Source organism: Lepidochelys olivacea, assembly GCF_965140295.1.
Source record: "Lepidochelys olivacea isolate rLepOli2 genome assembly, chromosome: 1".
NCBI classification, from domain to species: Eukaryota; Metazoa; Chordata; order Testudines; family Cheloniidae; genus Lepidochelys; species Lepidochelys olivacea.
The window spans coordinates 228,192,340-228,215,469 of NC_140411.1; the positions used below are offsets into that span (position 1 = coordinate 228,192,340).

Sequence of the window (23,130 nt, forward strand, 5' to 3'; positions counted from 1 at the left end):
AGAAGGCAGCTGATGTGCATCCAAGCTGGATACCAGTTGGTCTTTCCCCCTTTTTATTATTAAAAATAAACCAGCCTAATTTTTGTATTTTGAAATATTTATCAACAAAGACTTTAAAAACTAAGGCCCAAGATTTTCAAAAATAGGTTCCAAAAGTTAAGGTCCTAAGGCCAAAGTTAGGCACATAAATAAGGGGCTGATTTTCAAACATGCTGAGCACTCAGCAGTTCTGCCATTGACTTCAGTAGGAATTGCTGGGTACTTGGCCCTTTTAAAAATCTGGTCACTTATTTAGATGCTTTAAATGTGGATTTAGGAGCCTAACTTTAGGTTCTTATTTTGAAAAATCTTGGGCCCTGGGCCTGTCTGCTCTGGGAAGCTACTGAAGATCTCATAGCACTGGCGATGTTTGCTTTAGTGGCCTTGCCCAAAATTTGCCCTCTCTCGACACTTTTCAATGTGCTGTGTGCTCCCTGGTTGCCATCTTCCTTCCCCAGAGCTGGCTGCAGTTCAGTGTTGCTGTACATACATGGAGCCAGACTGTGTCCTGGCTAATACACCTGCACACAGGAGTAAGGAGCCTGTGGCACCCTTTTTTCCCCGTGCCAGCTGTATATTCCACAGGGAGTAGCACAGAAGGGAGAGTAGCCTACCTGGACTACGTTCCCTCCCCTGCACGTGGGACGGGAGTAGTCGGAAAGGGGTGGGCAATGGGGGGAGATGTGCTGGCCAACACAGCTGCAGTGGTGCACTTAGGGGAGCATGCTGTGCCAGGTATGGCGCTCATGTAGGGTAAAAGGGAACTGAGAATCTGAGCCATAATCAGGTCTCATGCTGCCCCATCCCTGGGGCTCACGGCAAAGCCACACTTCACTCCATCGTGTGTGAGATCCTTAAGAATGGAAGCTCCCATAGTAAGAGATTGCAACTCACATAATTTGGCCAGTTATTATGTGAGTTGAGTCATGGAGGTAGTGCTGAGATCCAACTTAGATCCTGGGAATTGCTGAGGGCTCTAACATTTCATCAAAGCCAATGGGATTCTAGGGAGCTCAGCATCTTGCAGGGCCCTAATCTAGTGTTTGGGGGACAAATCGGAACTAGGGTTAGCCATGATTGCATGAACGCCTTGCAAAAGGGTGTCAGGCAATTTCAGCCCTACATACCAAAATCTCTCTTGTGAGATCAGGATTTACCAACATTCTACAGCTTGAAGTGAAGGCATGGATTTGGATTCAGGGATCTGAATCATAATCACCAGCATCACTTCCAAATTGGAAGAGTTGTATGTTCAAGGTTCCAGTTTTAACTTATCTCTGGTTATAACACCGTCTTCGGTGCTGAATGATATAGTGCAGAAGCAGGCTCCTCTGTGGCAAACAGAGCACAGCTGCAATGACTTCTGACAGTCTGCACCTTTAAATGGATGTTTTTTATGACACTGGCATATACAGCCCTGTAGTAGATAAGGGGTTAAGTCTATTAACTTTGCCATTGGGGCTGCGTAACTGATCACTTATCCGCAGTCACACCAGACTTCTCCCTTTACAGATTTAAGTCCTGGTTGATGTTGTGGGGAGAGGAAAAGTGATATATCTTTAAAAAGGGAGATGAGATCATCTTCCTTTTATAGAATCTGAGATCATTTGAAAGCAACACAGCAGTAGTCTGGGTGTGCTTCTCCTTGGGCATGAAAAGACCACTCTCTAGGAATATCTGCCCAGCTGAAAGGGAGCATATATTACTCAGGATTTATCTTAGTATCTGAACCCTAGACTTTTTTTTTTCTTGCAGGGAATTGAGGGTTTGGTGGTGGGTGTATTATTTTTTCTGCTGACATAATTCTGTCCATCAGAGCGACAGCCAGGGCCTCTTTTTTTTCCCCTCTGTGTATGACTGAGAAATCATTATAGCACTTTTAATCTCATCTCAAAAGAGGAAAAGCCTTTTCAGTTGTCACGAAGCTATTATTAGTCATCAGAATGAAGCACTGAGGCCTGCTGAGAACAGTACCCCACTCTACTATTCATTTTCAGATGGGCAGAGTCTGTTTCTTTAACTTGTGTGTAGTGTGCTGGGAAGATTCAATACTGATCCTGAAAAAGACTGTGCACATGCACACACAGATCTGTTCTATATTTGTACAGCACCTCGCACAATGCTGCACGACTAGGGCTCCTTGAAGTTACTGCAGTGCAAAATAATAATAGCATCAGATCTGTCACAGATCAGCTTAATATTTTGTATCATATACAAATGGAATATGTTCTATATGAGACAGTGTAGGTTTAATTCTTCTCTTGCTGGTTTTATAGAGTTGTAACTCCATTGCCCTCCATGGAGAACTCAAAGAAAAGGAGTACTTGTGGCACCTTAGAGACTAACCAAGTTATTTGAGCATAAGCTTTCGTGAGCTACAGCTCACTTCATCGGATGCTGTAGCTCACGAAAGCTTATGCTCAAATAAATTGGTTAGTCTCTAAGGTGCCACAAGTACTCCTTTTCTTTTTGCAAATACAGACTAACACAGCTGTTACTCTGAAACCTGTCATGGAGAACTCCTGATTTACGCTAGTGTAAGAGGAGAATCAGGCCCCTAGACTCTAAAGTACTTTACCAAGGTGGGCAAGCATCCTCATCTCCATTTAGCTGATGGGGAAACTGAAGGACAAAGAAGTGAAGTGAAGTGACTTGACTAACGTCATACATTGACTCAGTGTCAGAGTCAAGCATAGATCCCAGATCTCCTGATTCTCACTCCAATGCCCAGGTCACTGGACCTTGCTGCCTCCCATCAACAGGTAAAAATAGGATTTGTACATAGAACTGTAAACATTCCTCTAAATTAGTAATCAAAGACAGTGAGGTAAAAATGTGGTATAGGCAGGGATGCGTACTATTTATGATAAAGGAAGTGGGAGAAGCACTGATCTATCATTTAATTATCAGGTTCTTGTTAGAGCTGGGTGCAATTTTACATCCCCCCCCAAAAAAGGGCAGAGTTCAGTTGACGGAAACATTTGCGTTGAATCCACCAAACTGTTTTGGTCAAACTCCCCTCCCAAAAAACAAGTTCCAAGAAATGAAGTGTTTCAGTTTTTGATTCAAAATGACTTTTTGTATAGAAATTTCCTTCAATTTTATTTATAAAAAATAAAGTCTTTAAAAAGCTCAGTCTAAACAAAATGTTTCATTTCAGGTCACACTAAACATTTTGTCTGACTCAACATGAATTTAAAAAAAAAAAAGCTTTTTGGTTAAAAAAAATTTTGCTTCAGTGCTGGTGAACAAAAAAACAAACAATTATTTGCACAGCTCTTATTCTGGAACTGATTTGTCCTTATCCAGCGATGGAAGATTTTGAAACTAAGTAGCTGGCCACCATGTATAAGGAGTTATTTATATTGATCATAAGTGAGCTCAGTCTATAATAACGAGAAATTTCATTATGCTTTGATGCCCTGATTTAGCAAAACATTTAAGCATGTGCTTAACTTTCAGCATGTGCTTAAGTGCTTTGCTAAACAGGGACCTGAGATCTGAAGAAATGTGTACATACAGCAAATGTTGTCATGTGTAGACACCACAATATCAGGACATACGCTACTGTCAGAAGTTATCAGTATTTAGTATGCCGGATTTTGATAATGACTGGAAAACAGAAGACTGTGTGTCCACATGAAGTACTATTTTACATTTTTAGAGCACCATCTCTTTTGAAGACTCTCAAAACACTTTACAAACTATGGACCTAGTTCTGCAATCCACAAGAGTAGTCAGTGGGACCACTTGTGCCAGTAAAAGTGACTACCCCTAGATATCTAGCACCACTGAAGCGCAGCCCCCTCTGGGGCAGTGGAAAGGGGCATCCAAATGGACTATTCCACTGAGTAAATTAAAAAGCACATCAAAAGCTGAGGCTACTGTGATTTGTGCTAGGAAATATGAGGCAGAAACAGGCTGAGAGAAATAATGTCACTTAGCTTTCAAAACCTCTCTCTGGGCATTTGTGTGTGTGAGAGTTTGATTTATGAATATATTTGGTAGAGTTTTATGGCAGCACAGATTATCACTGTCAAGGTTCCTTCCCCACTCTGAACTCTAGGGTACAGATGTGGGGACCTGCATGAAAACCTCCTAAGCTTACTTTTACCAGCTTAGATTAAAACTTCCCCAAGGTACAAATTATTTTACCCTTGGATTTCCACTGCCACCACCAAACTTTATCTGGGTTTACTAGGACACATGGTTTGGACACGTCTTTCCCCCCCACCCAAATCCTACCAACCCTTGCACCCCACTTCCTGGGGAAGGTTTGGTAAAAATCCTCACCAATTTGCATAGGTGACCACAGACCCAAACCCTTGGATCTTAGAACAATGAAAAAGCATTCAGTTTTCTTACAAGAAGACTTTTAATAGAAGTAAAGGAATCACCTCTGTAAAATCAGGATGGTAGATACCTTACAGGGTAATTAGATTCAAAACATAGAGAATCCCTCTAGGCAAAACCTTAAGTTACAAAAAAGACACACAGACAGGAATATTCATTCTATTCAGCACAGCTATTTTCTCAGCCATTTCAAAAAATCATAATCTAACACATACCTAGCTAGATTGCTTACTAAGTTCTAAGACTCCATTCCTGTTCTGTCTCCAGCAAAAGCATCATACAGACAGACACAGACCCTTTGTTTTTCTCCCTCTTCCCAGCTTTTGAAAGTATCTTGTCTCCTCATTGGTCATTTTGGTCAGGTGTCACCGAGGTGACCTTTAGCTTCTTAACCCTTTACAGGTAAGAGGATTTTTCCTCTGGCCAGGAGGGATTTTAAAGGGGTTCACCCTTCCCTTTATATTTATGACAATCACAGTATAGAGTTACTAGATAGCCAGTCCTGTTAGAAATAACCTGGTGAAGAACATCACGAAGGAATGTGAGCTTAGTTTCTGAAATACTGTATTGTCCTATAACTTCCTTTTCAATTCCCACTTTATATAAGCCCCTTGGAAAATCAGCTGTGAAATTTCACTCAGTGTTCATTGACAACCAGAAACAGGCACTTTGGATGCTATAAAGAGCAGTTAATCTATTTAAGAGGATTATATTAATGATTTATAATACATAATAACACAGGGACAGATCCTCAGCTGCTGTAAATTAGCATTGCTCCATTGACATCAGTGGTGTTTTGCCATGCATTTACAGTGCAGCACTAGCTAATTACCTGCCAAGTCTTTGTATGCACTTGAAAGAGGCTTGGCGAGTGGACACAGCATCTGAAGTCAACATTGTGCAGGGGCCTAATGCTTGTATTTAGAAACATTAACTCTTCCAGACAGGAAACTATTTTTCTCCCTTAAATTTCCACAATAAGCTAGCAAGATTCAAGATATATATATTTTGCATTGTGAATTTGACACTGATAAAACTTCAGGGACTTCTCTGAATAGCTAGGACTAGACAAAAGATTGAGCATGGGATGTGAAAGCTTCCCTATTATATCTGCTGAGTGCCCCTCATTCCTGACATGTAACCCCCCCTATTCTAGTCCAGGGATTCTCTGGAATTGAAGTCAATAATCATGCCAGTTGCAGGGTGGTTTTGTAATACAGACAGACATCTGCAAAGAAACAGGAGAAGAGCCCTGGAGTTGTTCTCACATTTAAAACTTAGGAGTTGAATTTATGTCTGGAGGCAAAAAAGCTGCCACATTAACGGACTGCATCATCTATCCTTATTAGTAATGCTTTCTGAATTATTCCACCTGTTGAATTTAGATTGTTCGTGCTTGGCTGATCCATATCAAATGTGCCAAAAACATCCGATACACTGTATCAGAAAAAAAATCCCTTAGCCCTTCTGTCCAGGATCAATGAAAAAAAAAATCCACTTGAATCTAACAGGAGCACTTTTTTTTTTGCTCATGTAAAATATTGGGATAAGAAAGGACAACACTGAAGAAAGCACCATTTTGTTCATGGGAAAAAAGCCTGAGCAGCTCCACGCATCTGAATGCACTGAGGATTTAGACCTCCCCCTTTTCCAAGAACCTGTGTGCGGCAAAGGCAAGGCACAACACCAGCTTCCTTACTCAGTACCCGTAATACATGGAGATAGAACTAAGCTGCCAAGTTTAGATCCAGATCTAAATTACCCCCAAATTCAGGAGTGTTCAGATCTGGGGGGCAGTGGGGGAAGGTTATTTGGGCTCATCATTACTAACATTAGTTCATGTTTATTTTGCTTTAGGCATTAATCTTGTGAAAACAAACACTGCAGCCGTGGGGAAAACTACATAAAGGGATGACAAATTCCTCACAAGCAATGGACAGAACAGGATAACACCTTCTAGCCCAGCATTCTCCAGCCTCTCCTATTTTAGAGTTTCAACACAGTCCTAAAGATAAGGGGAACACATAGCACACATGGTTGGATTAGAGGACAGTCTCCTCCATGTATAAAGGTCCAGACTTCACCTCTCATAACTATCAGGGGCCCAATCCCCAGTCATCTCTCTGAGTATATGAGGGGCCCAAAGAATCTCAAAACCTGCGTGGGCTGAGAAGTGAAGGAGACAGGCAAAGCACTAGTGATGCCACACATGCGTAGGGGCTCCGAACTCCCATATGTTCTGCAGAGGAGATTGCTACAGCTGCCCGTGCAGCTCTCACTGTGGCAGGTGAAGGTGTGGCCCATGGGTCCAAGCACAGCCCACATCCGTGTGATCACAAACCCCCACAGGAGGGAAGCATGAGGTTATGTCCCTGTTTTCACTCTCCTTCATCTCCAAGGCAACTCAGGTGTATTGGACCTTGCTCCCCATTTGAGAGCTAGAATTCTGTTTCTCCAGATCTGTCGGAGATGTTCACCCCACAGCAGCTCTAACGGGGTTAAGAGGGCATAGAAGAAGCCAATTAACTTTCACAGTTGCACCTGAAGGGAGCCCCAGGGATTTATAGATACCAATGGTTGATGAAGCCCAGCTGAGGGAGAAGCTGGGTAAGGAATATAAAGAGAGGAGCTTTGTAACATTATGGGGAGAGTCTATAGGTACTTGCTAGGAGTGGTGTAGGGGGAAACTGGTGCGTGCGTGATCCTAGCCCTGAAAGAAGTGTTGACCAGAGGGGAGGTGTGAAGAAAGCAAGCCTGAGAAGGCTAAGTAGGAAGAAGACTAGGGAAAAAACAGCAGTAAGGAGGGGGACTGTGTACTCTAGGGTCCCTGGGCTGGAATCTAGTGTAAAAGAAGGGCCTTGGTTTCCCTACTGGGCAGTGGCACCTCCTAGTCCTGTGCCATCTGGACAAGGGGTTTAGTGAGACTTTGTTACCCTGGAAGAGGGGACCATATAGTGACCTAACTGAGTCGGGGAGAAGGAGCACTGATAATTACAGGAAAAGAGACCACTGCACCAACAGAGGGACTATTGGCAGGGGTGCCATATGGGAAGGATGCTGCTACTCCAAGCCTAGGTAGGAGCAGGTGCTATTGCAGTGAATGAATCCCCTTACAAGCTCCTTCCATGCAATATGTACATAGAATATAAAATCCAAGGCTAATATAAAAAGATACCCTTAGAAGAGAGTAGTACAGTATAATAAAACTTTTATGTGTATGTGATGTCCTTTATCTTGAATGATCCCAAAGCCCTTTGTGTACAGAACCCACTAAAATGCTAACCAGCCAGTGCACAGTACTCTGCACAACACTGAAGATGAGGGTAAACCTTATCTATTGTTAATGTCCACGCACAATAGAATGGACCTTGTATTTTAAGGACTCTTGATCTGTGGATGGGTATGGCAAGGTGTACTACCCTTTTAAGGAACAGCCTGGAGCTTATGGCTGAGACAGCCTGGGTGCAATCAAGGATCCCTGACCTGAGGTGGGCCATTTAAATAGGAAGAGACAGCTGAGCAAGAGTGTTAGAAGCCTGGCTGTAGATCACTAGTCTGATGTGGGACCTAGAGATCGTTTATAAAACCCTTACCTCAGAGCAACCAGACTTATAACCCAAAAAACAAAGTTAAATAACTGTTCTGCTGACATCTCAGGGAAAGGGAGAAAGCAAGCCTGCCTACCAACCAGAACAATATAAGTACTAGAGAAAGCTGAGTGAGAACACATTACTGGTGGGGAGAACAATGCAAGATGGATTCCCAGCAGAGATGGGTTTGGCGGAAGAGGGAGATCATGGTGTGCAAAAGAGGTCCTCACCAATCCAAACAGAGGGTAGAAGGTCAAAAGCTGAGATTGAAAGGAAGAGAGCAATGAGCAAAGGGGCTTGAGAGATGCCTAGGGAGTGAGTTGGGGAGCAGGAGAAAAGGAGAGCAGAGATGAGGTCACTGATTTTTAAGGCACTTCCCCATAGATTCTATCTCAGAATGGTAGGAGACAGAGAGAGGTGATAAATGCATAAGCCAGCTGTGAATATCACACACTACAAACTTTTTTATGATTTAAAATAGCATTTTATAGCAAACACTTATAGAAGGTGAAAACACTAGAAAGTACATTTTATGTTACTGGTGATCCTGAAAGCAAAACTCAAGCTTCTCAAGCTTCACACCCTTCACACCCACACCCTGGTGTCCCGCCCCGAAACAAAGTGGCGGGACCTCCTGCCACCTTTGGAGGGTGAGCAACCTCGGTGGGCCAGCCTGTATTCCACCTTGGTCCCGAGGCCCGTCGGGGACATTAGTTGGAGGCTCCTTCATGGGGAGGTGAGCACGGGCGTGTTTTTGACGCGTTTCACCCCCATCCCGGATACTTGCCCTTTTTGCAACGTGAGGGAAACCCTGGCGCACATATATTTAGAGTGTGCCAGATTGCAGCCCCTTTTGCGGCTCCTCACGAATATTTTATTACGTTTTTGGCTCCATTTTTCCCCTCACCTTTTTATCTATACACTCCCCATCCGTGGCCCCACAAAATCGCGAGATCTCCTGGTTAACCTCCTCCTAGCCCTAGCTAAAACAGCCATTTATAAAACCAGAGAGGGGAGGTTGGCTAATGAAGCGTCCTGCGATTGTAGGGCCGTTTTCCGATCCTCAGTACATTCCCGTATCCGGGCGGAGTTCCTCTGGGCGGCGTCCACCGACTCCCTTGACGCCTTCGAGGAGCGGTGGGCGCTGTCCGAGGTTCTCTGCTCGGTGACCCCGTCCGGTTCCCTCCGTCTGACCCTTTGATTGAGGGGAAGAGCGAGAGACCCCAGCCCCAGCCGTTGCCACTACGGATACCATCATCATTGTCACCTAGGAGGGGTCCTATAACACATGGGTGTAATCCCCCCCCCTCCAAACTGCCCACCCCGCAGCCATGCCCATCTTGTCGGGCACTCTCAGGAGAGGAATAATTGGTGACACTGGGTGTGGCACTAGGTAACTCGAGGGGGTGGAAGACCACGAGTGTCGAGGAAGCCCCCCCCCGCTCTAGGCCACCAGGTAACTCAGGAGGGTGGAAGACCACGAGTGTCGAGGAAGCCCCGCCGCTCTGGGCCCAGGCTAGCCTGAACACTTCTCCCTCCTGAAGGCTACTGTGTTATACCTTCTGTTTGCTCTTGTTTTGTTGCATAGTTTTGCTTTATCCTTTTTGGTGATTCTTTGTAAGTGTTACACAAATAAAATTTTTTTCTGCTTCAAAAAAAAAAGTGTTATACAAATAAAATTCTTTTCTGCTTTAAAATAAATAAATAAATAAATAAACACTGATGGGGAAAGTACAAAGGAGAGATATACTGAATTAGTACAAACAAAAAGACTTATTGATGTCATTCAAGGACTGTGTTAAGATGATGCCTAGTAAACAAGAGGAGTAGAGAACCGGAAATCAGTGAACCAAAATTGGTAGGTCAGATACGAGGCCTAATTGGTGAACACAATAATGAGGGGATGGGCTATTCCACACATCTCTCCCTTTTTGGATTCTTAAAGAAAGAGACTTTGGAGACAAAACTGGCTGCTAGAGCAAGCTTCATTCATCATCACCATCATTCAATCAACTAACTTCTCTTTTCCCTGCAAAAGAGGGTTATTATGATCTTTAATGCCATCTAAGAGACTGTCAGACAAGTGGGAGGGGGGATTTCATTCTAAAAACTGTCTCCAGCTAAAGGTAAAGAGAACAAGTGATGTTGTTAAAATGAAGCCTTACTCAATATGTTACCTTTCAAATGCTTTACCTGTTTTTCCTTCTTTTGTGTTTCTTTAATAAAAGGTTAAAAGGATTTTAATGGTGTGTTTGCCATGGTACTAAGCAGGTTGAGGTCTCCGTATATCAAACCCAGAACCTTGTTTAAAACTGTTTAATGTTGGACAGTAATTGGATTATGTTAACAGCTTGGACTCTTTGGGCCCATATGTTCCATATTAATACAAGAGGTCTCAGCCTGTTTTGCCTCAATCAGTTTTGCATTAGAACAAGGACTTTGGTTGTTAATTGGAAGTGAATGGGGAAACAGTGAAGTTTGTGAAGCAATGATGTCATGTGCTCAAGAAGACCTTTACTGCTTATGAGGGGGCTGCTGTGGTTTGCCATGAGTTATAGCTTGAAGTACAGTGAGTTGCAAGCCTAAATTTGAGTTGGTGAAAGTATGGCTCACAGTGGCTAGGTACTCATCTGAGAGGAAATGATGTAGTCTCCTGGCTTGCCTAAGAGTCAGGAAGTCAGCCCTTGCCAATGTTGCAGTCCGTATGTCCATAGTAGTGATGAATCAGGCATAACCCCAAGGCTATGCATTATCTTGATAATCAGAGCTGCATGCCACCAGTGGTTGATGGTGTCTGTGTGTTACAAATTTCCTTAAGTGTTTACCTCTCCTTACCTTATCATTTCTGTCTTTCTTAACTGGCTGAATTTGTACCAACTGTGCTCCAAGTCTGCCTATTTATTTCTTTCAGGCTTTGGGACATGTTGGGGATGGTAAAGGCTGTAATAATTGAGTGTTGTCTGCATACTAGTGACATCAATGTCTGTGGTGTCTTAGGTTTCAGAGTAGCAGCCATGTTAGTCTGTATTCGCAAAAAGAAAAGGAGTACTAGTGGGACCTTAGAGACTAACCAATTTATTTGAGCATAAGCTTTCGTGAGCTACAGCTCACTTCATCGAATGCATCCGATGAGGTGCCACTAGTACTCCTTTTCTTTTCTTTTTGTGGTGTCTTACAGACTCTTGGTGGGCTTGTATATATTTTAGAGGAAGGATGAGAGTATTGAGCATTGCAAGATTCCAGCTGAGATGGGTCTTTGTGAAGAGTATCTGTTGTGACTTTGTGAGATCTGTCAGAGAAATAAATTGATCCACCATAGTGCTACACCAACTCAATGGTGCTGAAGGTTTGTAAAGGTCTACTTTTGTTGGTATGGAGATTGGTTTTCAGTCCACGGCAAGGGCAATTAACCCATGGAACATTCTATTGCAGATATCACTGAGGACACGTTTATATGAAAGGTAAAATCATGTACAGATAAGACAGGATTTAATAAAAGTATAAGGGACATAAACCATTCTTTAGGAAAGAGATCTGTGTTAAAGCTTGCAAAAATATACACAAAGATCAAAATAATAAATTAGAATGATCGTATTGGAAATGGATCTCTTGAATAGGAAATAGGATTTTATAAGCTCTTTGTAATGTGTTGTTTTGACTTTTGTGTATATCTTTGCAAATTTTAGGGGGAGAAAGATGATAAAAGGTGATAAATCAGGAGGGAGATGCTGAGTGATGAAGGATTATATGTCAGAGGGAAACTGCCTGGATCCTTCAACTCTTCATTTCCAGACATTCTAATGTGGCTTTTTTAAAACAAGGTTGAAATTTTTTTGTAATGAAAATATAATATTGGTTTTGGGTATAATCTGGACAACACTGAGTCATGTGCTTAATCTTAACTATTTGAAAATACTTTTTGATTTTTTGCACATGTATATATTCCCATATATACCATGTAGGACAAAGAATTTATAGTTTCATAATTTCAATGAAAATAAAGTCATCTATAATTTTATTAACACCGAGAAAAATAAGAGAGACAATCTGAGTTATGGGATCTGAGAACAAAGGAATTAATATTCCTCAGATGCAGATCTCCTTTTATAGATTGGGCTGCATTAATAAGTGATTTTAGCAGCAGCAGCTTTGGGAAGAGAAACCATTTAATAGAATATGGTCTCCTTTCACAGACTCATATTTACTCAAGTAAACATCCGGAATGATTCAATTACATGTGATAAAATCTAGTTAGTTATTCCTTCCAACCTATCCTCAGGGCAAAATTCTTGTCTCTAAGTCAGCAGTTCTCAAACTGTGGGTCGGGACTCCAAAGTGGGTCACAACCCTGTTTTAAAGGGGTCCCCAGGGCTGGCTTAGACTTGCTGGGGTCTGGGGCCGAAGCCTAAGACCCAAGCCTGAGGGCTTCAGCCCTGAGTTGCGGGGAACAGGCTTTGGCTTCAGCTTCAGCCCTGGGCAGCAGGGCTCAGGTTACAGGCCCCCTGCCTGGGGCTGAAGCCCTCGGTCTTTGGCTTTGCCGCCCCTGCCCAGATGGTGGGCTTGGGCTCAGGCTTCAATCCTCCCTCCCCCTCCACACACACACCCCGGGGTTGTAAAGTAATTTTTGTTGTCCGAAGGGGGTCACGGTGCAATGAAGTTTGAGAACCCCTGCTCTAAGTCATGTGGGTGATTTCTACTCCGATATTCTGCTCTCCTTTTATGAGCAGAATACTCATTGACATCAGATAATGGTATTTCACCAAATTTGTAAAATACTTTGAAGTTCTTCTTCTTCAAGGTGTTCAAATACTGTAGTGATGGGGGCCATAAAGTTCTAAGCTAGATAAAGAGATTCTCTTCTGCTTATGGAAGGAGGAGCGTTTTGTGGTTAAGACACTGCATGTGGACTGAGGTGAAATCTTGGCACCATTGAAGGAAGCGGTAAAACTACGATGGACTTCAACAGGATCAGGATTTCATCCCTGGATTCTGTTCCCAGCCTTGCTGTGTGACTTTGTGACTGTTCCCAGCCCTGCTGTGTGACTTTGGGCAAATCATTTCATTCTTCTGTTCCTCGGTTTCCTCAATTTATAAACAGGGCAGATTTATTATCCCCAGTGTCAGGGGTCTTTTGAAGATAAATTAATTAATGTATACAAGGTGCTGAAAATCTATGGTGATTATTATCATAGAAAAGCCTATAAATATAGAAACAATTCAAATGAAAAACACTATGTGAGCTCAAAGTATTATTAGAGCTGGTTGGAGGGGGGGGGGGTGGAGACAAAAATGTTGCAATTTTCCCCTGAAATTTGAAATTTAAAATATGTCTCTGTAGCTGGTCAAAAATGGAGGGGAAAAATTTGTGAAAATTTCACCAAAATTTTCTTAATTATTGTTTCCCAAATTCCAATTTTTTTGGACTAGCTCTAATTATCCTCATCAGTGGGAATGCCATTTATGTTGGAAGGGCAGAATACCTGAGCTGAGATCTACCACAAGGATTATAAAGGGAAAAAATGTACTTAAAGCTTTTGGAATGTTTTCTCTTCTATATACCTGAAGCAACTTGGGGGTACGGAGTTTGTCTTCCTTTGTGTTCCCTAGCGCGAGGGAGGTTTGAGGCCTCTAGGTGAGATTGTAGAACAAATAATAATAATCTTGTGAATATATGTGCAATGGAAATTGCTGGACAGGCTGTGTTGGAAAAGGAGTATTGAGGAGTATGTTGGTAGCTATGTCCCACAGCAAAGCGGTTTTGAAGTTTAGTATTATTTCATTGGTCCAGTACTGTACAATTCCAATGTACAAGACTCATATTTTTAGCCCTTGTAAATGGGCAAACATCTTAGCCACAATTCATCACTGGTGCAGCTCACCATTGGTTGTAGCAGTGGTGAAGACAGAGCTCCTTGTTAGCTAACCTTCATGGGTTCACACACCCATTCTCGGGAAAATTCCTCAACATAACACAAATTGGTGCAGCTCTTTTATTTTGCCTCATCTAATCTATCTCTTGCCTCCCCTTCTCTCAACTCTATATTATCTGAGCAGGTAGCGATGATATGCTGGTAAAAATTAAAATTCCAGTGCCCTATTTACACGAGTGCTCCCACTGTCAAGTTGCTCTAATACTGTAATGTTGGGAGATTTTCCAAGGCAAAACTAGCTTGTCACTGTGATGGGTTGGACCCCCCCGCCCCTTCTGGGATGCCACCTGATGTGCTAGGGTATAACTGAGCCTCCCCTGCTCAATCAGCCTGGGTTCCCTCTCTCTGCTTTGCTGAATTAGGCTCTCCGGCTACTTGCAGCACACACCCGGAGGTAGGCCCACACCCCACTGCAGACACAGACTGAAGTCAGCTCGTTTGAGAGGGCTCCTCCAGCACTCACGTGCCCACCTCTTTTGGCAGACAAACCCAAAATACTACTGTCTTGCACTGTATAGAAATATTTATACAGCACAAGTTCATAAAATTCGCCCTCTTCCTCAATTTGAAGAGAGATGTGCACAACTTCTTGCTGCCCCCCCCCAGTTAGAAATTACAGAAACTGGGTTTAATAATAAACAAAACAAATTTTATTAACTACAAAAGGTGAATTTTAAGTTGTAGCCCAGTGGGCTAGTTTGCTTTATTATATTCACTGCTTCTGTAGCCCAGTGGGCTAGCTTGCCTTCATTATATTTACTGCTTTGCATTATATTCAGCAGTAATGCAAAAAACCTACAGGCCTCCTATCCTGTAAGACATCAGCTTCAGCAAGTTAGCATAAGGTTTGAGACCTATGATCTTTGATCAGATAAACGGCCCAACGGAAAAAACCCAAGTATTTGGGGAGCTGAAAATAGAGTTTAAAGGGAAGTTTTGACCACAGGTAAATAATTCAACCACAGAAGTGTCCTGGCAATGAACTGACATATCTCTTTTCTTATAGGTTTGATTATTTGTTTTATTGTAATAGGTTTATATTAGGGTATATTTTGGCTGTAACACAAGGGACCTGCCAGCCACATCCTGTATGGTGAGCTAAGGCAAAATTAGCATAGAATCATAGAATATCAGGGGTGGAAGGGACCTCAGGAGGTCATCTAGTCCAACCCCCTGCTCAAAGCTGGACCAATCCCCAATTTTTGCCCCAGATCCCTAAATGGCCCCCTCAAGGATTGAACTCACAACGCTGGGTTTAGCAGGCCAATGCTCAAACCACTGAGCTATCCCTCCCCCCCATACATATGTCTGGGACCTTTCACCTAGCTAGATGGAGCTAAAGCATAAGGTCCATGTCTGACGGCGACCTTTAAAACAGAGGATGTGTTAAAGCAGGTTGGCATAGGAGCTTTCCTAAGTTCATACCCTTTTAAACTTAACAGGTACACCACAACTTGGAAAGAATTGAAATAACCAGTTAGGACAGAAATAACAAATGTGTATCTAATCACAAAAGAGCCCTGGTAAATAATTGACGTATATAAGTTGAGATCATTGATATACTAACCTATAGGAAAAAGACACTCCAACATTAGTGAGGTAAGGAAATACAAATAAGGAGAAAGGGAAAATCCCCTACTGAATATGCATCGAACATGACTGTGTCAGCGTAACATATCATAAAAGTGGCATCCCAGCATAGGGGCGGTAGGAGAGAGAGATGTAGTCCTTGGGAGGTGCCAGAATGATGGCCACTGGTGATGATGGGGAAGGTGATGGTGATGAGGAAGATGATGGCTAACATTTCAGGTTGTCCTACAAGCGTTGGTATGAGTATGTGGATTTGTAGATGTACATTCTGTAGTATCTCTGTCTGTCTTACTAAGCTGCGGGTGTTTGCGATTGTGCTAAATGTATTAATAAACTATATTTGTAAATATATAAGAGTTCCTGTAGTGTGAGTGATGCTACTGTGCACATCAGGGCTCCCAACTATATAATAATTTAAATAATACTGGGCCTGATCTTGGGGCAAGAACCTGTCAACCCTCAAAATGATAACTGGGTATTTTTATATACATAATCTAAGATCAGGCTGCAAAGTGAATATAAGAGATAACAGACAGAACAAAGCAGATTACTGAGCAAATAAAACAAAGTATGCAAGCTAAGCTCAATATACTTAAGAAACAGGTACAAAATGTAATTTCTTAACCTAAATATTATTTTAGGCAGCTTGCAACGTTTCTGTGGTTCAGAGTTCCAGTTATATTTCCTTTCAGATTGGACCCCTGTCTCAGTCTGGACTCCCCCACCCCCACCCTTCCCTTCAGGTGGCTTTCGCAGTCTTTCTTCTTGGGCAGACAGGCCACGGAGAGGAGTCCAACTTTGCTTTCCTCCGCACCTTTAAATAGGATTTACATAAGGCAGGAATCCTTTGTTTCCCAAACTTGACCTCCCCTGCTCCTTCCCTTCCAGTGGAAAGTTACAAGAAGTCCCAAGTATTTTGGATGGAGTGGACACCAAGGCTTCAGAGTGAAATCTCCAGCCCAAACTGCAACTTCTAAGCAGTGTCTATAAAGCTATTTTAGAGGGCTAGGGCAAGCCCCATTAGCCTAAATCTGTCAACCCAGGCTGGGAGGCTTGCTTCTGCTCGGTCCAAAACGCTGTGTAGCCATACTCATGGGCACTTCTGAAAATTTTACTCTAATGATCTGGTGGTTAAAAACATTTAAGCCCTGTCTACATTACACTTTAGGGTTAAAACCACCTGCCTCCCATCTATGCTATAGCTTCCTTTGCTACCGCTGCTGGAGCAATGCCAGTGGGGGATTATGCATATGACGTTTGCTTGCCTAGATAGTCTTAGGTTACACTTACCTCCATAGGCCATCACCAGTGGTGTACAGGGTATGTGTTGCTAAGCAGGCTATGGCCACACTGTAGTGCGTAGCTATGCTTGACAGTGAAAGGCTCTGGCAGTGGGAAACTGCAAGCCTTTTCCCGCTGCCTCCCCCTGCCAGATCCTTTCCCTGCTGCTGTGGAAGGGAACTAGTGATTTTCTAACAACCCAATTTCCTTTTGAAATTCCTCCTATATGTCACGGTCAGACTGGTCTACACCTCTTTTTTCAGTGAGGTACAAGGCAATCATCACAGAATAGTTAGTTAAATCTAAAACAAGAAAGTATTTCATGAAGTCTTCCAGTGCTACGTGGTGCAAATTCCAATTAGCAGTCCTGACAAAATGAATAAAGAGCAGCAAAGACTCACCCATACTGGCACCTGTGCCAGCATCTTCGACTTTTTCCTGATGCTTGATGTACTTTCTCTCCAACCTTGCCAAATTCAGTTTATAGGTGCACTTCTTGTAGCATATAAGTGCCACTGAGCATGTGTTTAACCAGATCCTCCATGGGCGTGGTCTCCAAAGATTCAACTACTTGTCAGTATTCATTATGTCAGTATGACACTGTATTTTCAAAATTTCCACCAACTGGAGGACAGGGACCTGGGAGCCGGCAGGCAATGAGTCCCCCTGCCATGTCACCCTCTGTGTCACCATTGAAATTATGATTCTGTAGATTTTTAAAAGTCGAAAGATACCTCCCTCACCTTTCTTACATTAACCTGTCCACAGAATGAGATTTTACTACATTATTCTCCCAGATTAAATGTCCTGTCTCAGAGGCCAGGGCCAGCTACGTCAGATATAAGTGCAAGAAGGCCCTTATTAGAAACTTATTCAATAAACTGCCCATCAGATTCAGTGAAGCAGGAGGGTTTTGTATACCTTAAAAATTGCTTATTCTCCCTAATGTAGCGGTGATACAAATGAAAATATTCCTTTCAGTTCTTAGGTTTAGTGGAAAAATTTGATTATTGTGAAATCAGAAGTTGAAATCTTTGCAGGTGGTATTTTGCACTTTTTGCTGGCCTAATTCTGAAGTCAATGAGTGTAGAAGTAAACCAGTGCTGAGCACTTTTAAATATTCCATTCTATAATTTCACACTGCCTTTCATCTTGAAGTACTCCAGATATTTTCTAATCTATCAGTCAAAATTTACAGTAAAAAACTACACAAGGTAAATGGGAACGTTGCTTGAGACAAGACTGCAGATGTAAGTTTGGTATTTAAACACACCACAAAGATCACTTCCCCACTGACACACAACCATGTGTGGAATGGAAAGCAGCAGAAAAAGTGGGGGGCTCCATCATAGTCCTCAACCGTGATAACTCCATTAATGAGGCCAACCGGCAACTCTCTGACACCACATATTATAAAGAACTCAAAGAAAACCCCATGCCACAGTTTACCCAGGAATATAAGGATATCATCAAATCCTTCCACAAACAACTCCGAGAGAAACTCTACAACCTCATCTCCTACAACCCCCACACTCTTCCCCCCACCCCTGCCCAGGGACCTTCTACCTGCTTCCCAAAATACACAAACAAGGGAACCCAGGCAAACTCCTCATATCTGACCACGGCACTGTTACTGAAGAAATATTAGGATTCATAGAAATCATCCTCAAACCACTTACCACGCAAAGGGCCACCTTCCCCCAGGACACAACCAACTTCCTCCGCAACATTAACAACCTCCCTCAGTATACTATCCTTGCCACCATGGATGTCACCTCCCTATGCAACGACCAATTCATCTCTGTGCAGATGGCCAGCCCAAAGTCTATGCACCCCTTAAGTCCAAATTAAGCCCTCTCACAAGTCCTTAAGAACCCTTTAAGACTCATTTAAATTAAAGTAGGTCTGAAGTGGGACATGAGAGGTGCATAGGCCTTGTGATGACCTTCTGCACTAGGGAGAACCTCACTGAGTGAGAAAATGTGGAGTTGAACTAAGCAATATGATCAAACGTTTTCACAAGTTAATTCTTCGATACCAGACACAACAATTTTGTTTAGAAAATTATCACAAAAGGCTATTTGGCCTTCAAGAGTGTTAGTCAGCTAGCTATACTGTGAGCTCTGTGGGTCAGGGACAGTCTTTGTTGATTGTCTGCATGGTGCCTAATGCACTGGGGCTGTTGTTGCCGGCACCTGGTGCCGAGAGGCTGAACAACAGCTTGAGTGGTTCGTTACCCGGTGTGCTACACCCAATAATCACAACGGGGTGGAGAAGCAGAAAAGTTTATTTGCAGCTGCAAAAAGGTACAGGGAGAATAAAATCTCAAGTCCTGCACAACAGAGCAGGAAGTTACACAGGCTTTTATACATCCTTTTTTCCAGCATACTTGTCCAATAGCAAGCTGCCCCAAGTATCCATATAGCCAGCCAATCCAGTTCCCAGCTAGTTCCCTGATTCTCTGTATCATTTGTTAAACTATACATAAAGCTGCTTTATTCAGCATTGTTCTTCCATATCTCCCCTGTTTGGCCTTGCTTAGTTTCAGGCAGTCTGACTCTGCAACATACTGTTGCAGATTCTCAGCATAACTGCTGTGTGTGCCTCCAGGCGGGGGGGCCAAGGACACTTGGGCCTAGCACGCAGAGCTGCTGCGAGTGCCTCCAGGCAGGAGGGGGGGCCAAGGACACCTGGGCCTAGTGCGAGGGGGCTTCATCGACACTTGTGGTCTTCCATCCCCTCGAGTTACCTAGTGGCTATGCCCCAGTGTCCCCAACACTGTGATTCCACTCCGCACAGTTAACTCTGGATCTCATCTTGCAAACAGAGGTCAGAGGTCTCCAGGACTGTGAAGGCTGTCCCCATCATGCACCTGGCAATGTAACCCCACAGCCAACTCATAAGAGGAGGATTTCTGCCCTTCCTGGGGCTGGGGGCAGGTGGAGAGGCACTGGGCCCTCCTGGTCCTTCTGCTGTCTGGACAAAGAGGATAATGTCCAGGTTCCAGTGATCTGGTCCAGCAGCAGTGAAAGCCCCTGCTGGGCTACTGCCACACTAGTGTCAAGGTCTGGTTCTGGAATGCCCTAGCTGAGGTGCTTTCCTGCCTGGTGCACCAGGGGCAGCTGCTGCCAGCTAGTTTCTAGCTTCAAGTGGGCCAGCTTTGCCCCCAGGAGAAATTATTCCTTGGATTCCTAAGTGGGTCCTGTCCCTTCCCGCTGGTGTCCCCAGAAGAAAGGGGACTGGCTGTGTAACAGGTTGAAAGTTAAACATGCATAAATCTTTGCAGAATTGAGGCCTAACTTACCTTTCTGAACTGTGAATGTTGTATCTCCTAGTCCCTAGTAAGTATGCACAGTAGAAACTCACTAGTTCACACTAATGCCTGGAAATTAATTTACAGAATAGTGACTGCTGCCAACTGGCCAGTAATCTCTGTCAGAACTAGCAAAAGTACTGACTGACAATGGGTGTCAATAACAGATGCACCTGAAGTGGGACTGAAATATCCACAACTTTAGTTAGGTATAATCCACATGTATATCTACACTAGAATGTTTAGTTGTGTTTTAACATGCTAATTAACATGTTAACTGACAAAGAGAGTAAATTCTAGAGTAGATAGGACACAGTTACTTACTGCATGTTTGGTCTGTATTGTTGTGTTATTGTTTCCTTGCACTCCCCTATCGGTGTGCCTGTAGGCTTCTGTCATCTTGTCTTATACTTAGATTGTAAATTCTTTGGGGCAGGGATTTTTTTGTTTGTTGCATGTTTGTACCATGTCTAGTACAATGAGGGTCATGGTCCATAGTTAGGGCTTCTGTAGTCTACTACAAAATAACAATAACTGGAATGTGCCATCTTGTTAGTTAACCTCTTAAAACATGATGGAAAATTCAGCTTTAGATGGAGCTTAAGTTTAGCGCCCTTTCAAAACCTATGAGTGAATCAGTGCAGCTGAACACAGCTTGGCCTTGGCTAAGCTTGCAGGTAAACACCAGGTTTAGCTGGCCCCTTGTTGACAGCCCTTGTCATGGATTTTTCCAACTGTAGACAGAGCCTAATTGAACAGACAGGACAGAGAAGCAGAGAAAACCATGGCAGTTTGCTTTAGAATAACTGTTTGAAGCTGCCCTGGCTTTGGAAATGTTAGAACAAGTCCGGAAGGGAATGGATTAATGGCCAAGAGGCAGTCAAAGGGGTGCCTCTGCTACCTCGGCCAGCGCCTTTACTTCTAAAGCTACATGCACGCATACGGTTAATTGCACAAGCAGAGAGACAGAGAGTGAGGGGAGGGATTTCAGCTTGTCATGATGACTTCAAACAAACCCCACCCTGCAGCCCTCCCCGCCCCCTTTCTCCTTGTCACACACCGGCTCCTTGTGGTCATTGGTGGGGAAGTGCCTGATGCCTCTTTAAATCGCCTCTGCTGGCTCCTTGTTTCAGGAAGTGTCATAGGCAAGCAGCCCCAGCTCTTCGGCTATGGGAGGCGGAAGTGCCTCCTAGGTAAATTGGAGCAAATTGCAATCGATCTGCAGCCGGGTTGCAGAAAGAAGCGGGGTTAACCCCGGTATTTCCAGCGGGTGGATGAGAAGGACTCGGAAACTTTCCAGGGAGCTTTGGCATTGCAAAGGGAATAGCCCTCCCCCGCCAGCAGCACCGCCAACGGCAGGATCGGGATCATTATTATTTTCTTAAAACGTTCTCGTCTCCTAAACCAAAAAGCATCCGGCCCCCTTCTCCCCGCAAGTCCCTTGCCGCCCCCACCACCTGCCGAGGCGCTCGTGTGTTGTGTGCGGTGGGGCGGGGAGGGGGCAGTCCTGCAGCCTGAGCTCGGAGGCAGACTGAGATGAAATCATTTGCGGTGGCCCTAGCATGGCATCTCTCAAGAGTTTCGGCCGGGCTGGGCAGAGACAAGAGGAGGCGAACGGAGAGCAGGACCGATCGCTCCAGCAGATGCTGCGGGCGATAGTGGAGGAAAGGAACCGCGTTAACATCCGCCAGGAGATCAGCGGGCTGGGTGAGTCCCCAGGGTGGGGCCCCGGGCGGCGGGGGGGGGGGGGGGGGGTTGGCTGCTGCCTGCTCGTATCTTCGCCTGCAGAGCGAGCCGCGGGAGGGGGAGCCCCGGTCCGCAGAGCCAGCCGCGCGGGAGGGAATAAAGTTAGCCCTTTGCCTGGCGCCTCCTGCGGCCAGCCCGCCCCGGAGCGAGCCCCGGCTGCGGGGCGGGCGGACACGCGAGGCTCGGGGAATGCAAGGGGCTGTTTGGGCCCCCCGCTCCCCGCCCCGGGCTGGGTCTCTCCCGAAGAGATCACATGGCCCGTCCGGCATGCGAAGCTCTCCCCTAACCGTAATAGCCAGGACTCCGGGGCAGGTTAGAAAGGACAGAGCTCGCTTCTGTTCCTCTAGCATCGGGATATTTGTCGGTCCCGGTTAGCAGTGGGTCTGTTGGTCGGTGGAGCATTCCCTAGAGGTACAAAGAGGCTGATTTGGCGGGGAGTGTTTCTGGTAGCTTACTACTGTGGCCCAATATTGAGAAATTCCTTGTGATACAATAAGGTAACAGGTTTGAATTACTGTATGTTGTGTAGTATGTGATTTCCATAGGCTTAGTATACCACACAAACTCCCCTAGCTCCAGTCCCCTCCTTTTTTTTTTTTTTTTTTTTTTTTTCTATCACTGGGTGGTGGTTAATGGAAACCGAAAGTCCCTATTATCAGAAGAAATGGGTATCTGCTTTTGTATATGCATTGGTTAAGTGATGAAATAATCACATCCTGTAGAAACAATCCACTGCCGTCTGTAAGAGAGAAACAGCATTTATCTTCTTATCTCTTGGAAGAATGGAAGCTTTAAGATGAGCAAAGCTAGCTGTGTGCCATTGCTTTCCAGACTGCAGTGGGAGCAGGAGCTTTTCTCTCTCTCTCTCTCTCTCTCATAAAAAGCCTGTAGACTACATCAAAGTCTGTTGGTTTGTAATATACTGCTAGCCATAATTGCTATTGGGAACCTGTTGTGTGCTCTAGGGCTATCGTACTGTTCCAGAAATGGACCTAATTTTAGCCTAAGTAGGCAAAGAACTAAAGAGATCAGTTCACTCTATTGTCTGAAACGCCCTTGGAGGAAAATGGTCAGAAGGCACAATATGGATAAACTCATTTTTTTAAAGTAAAATAAATATTTTTTTCCCCTGGATCTTGGAACACATACCAGATATACACTTCCCCCTCCCCCAGTTCTTGAGATCACATGGCTGTCAAATGATTGATGCCTTTTATGTAGCTTTTTTTCCCTTATGAATCAGACACCTCCCTTTTCGGAGTAAGTGATTTCATGCTGCTTGCCAGGG

The 23,130-nt window shown here is 44.0% G+C and overlaps 1 protein-coding gene across 2 annotated transcripts in view; it reads left to right on the plus strand.

The window, feature by feature from the left end:
• The first annotated feature begins 21,178 nt into the window (after positions 1-21,178).
• The window catches only part of KIAA0930, a 139,710-nt gene continuing 137,758 nt past the window's right edge, over positions 21,179-23,130 (plus strand). Inside the window, exon 1 of one of the 2 annotated variants that reach the window (XM_084620196.1) lies at positions 21,179-21,803. In XM_084620196.1, the coding sequence (XP_084476322.1) occupies positions 21,659-21,803 (145 nt within the window). In that variant the 5' untranslated portion in view covers positions 21,179-21,658. The remainder of the gene's footprint in view (positions 21,804-23,130) is intronic. The other variant, XM_084620195.1, reaches the window with a different exon arrangement.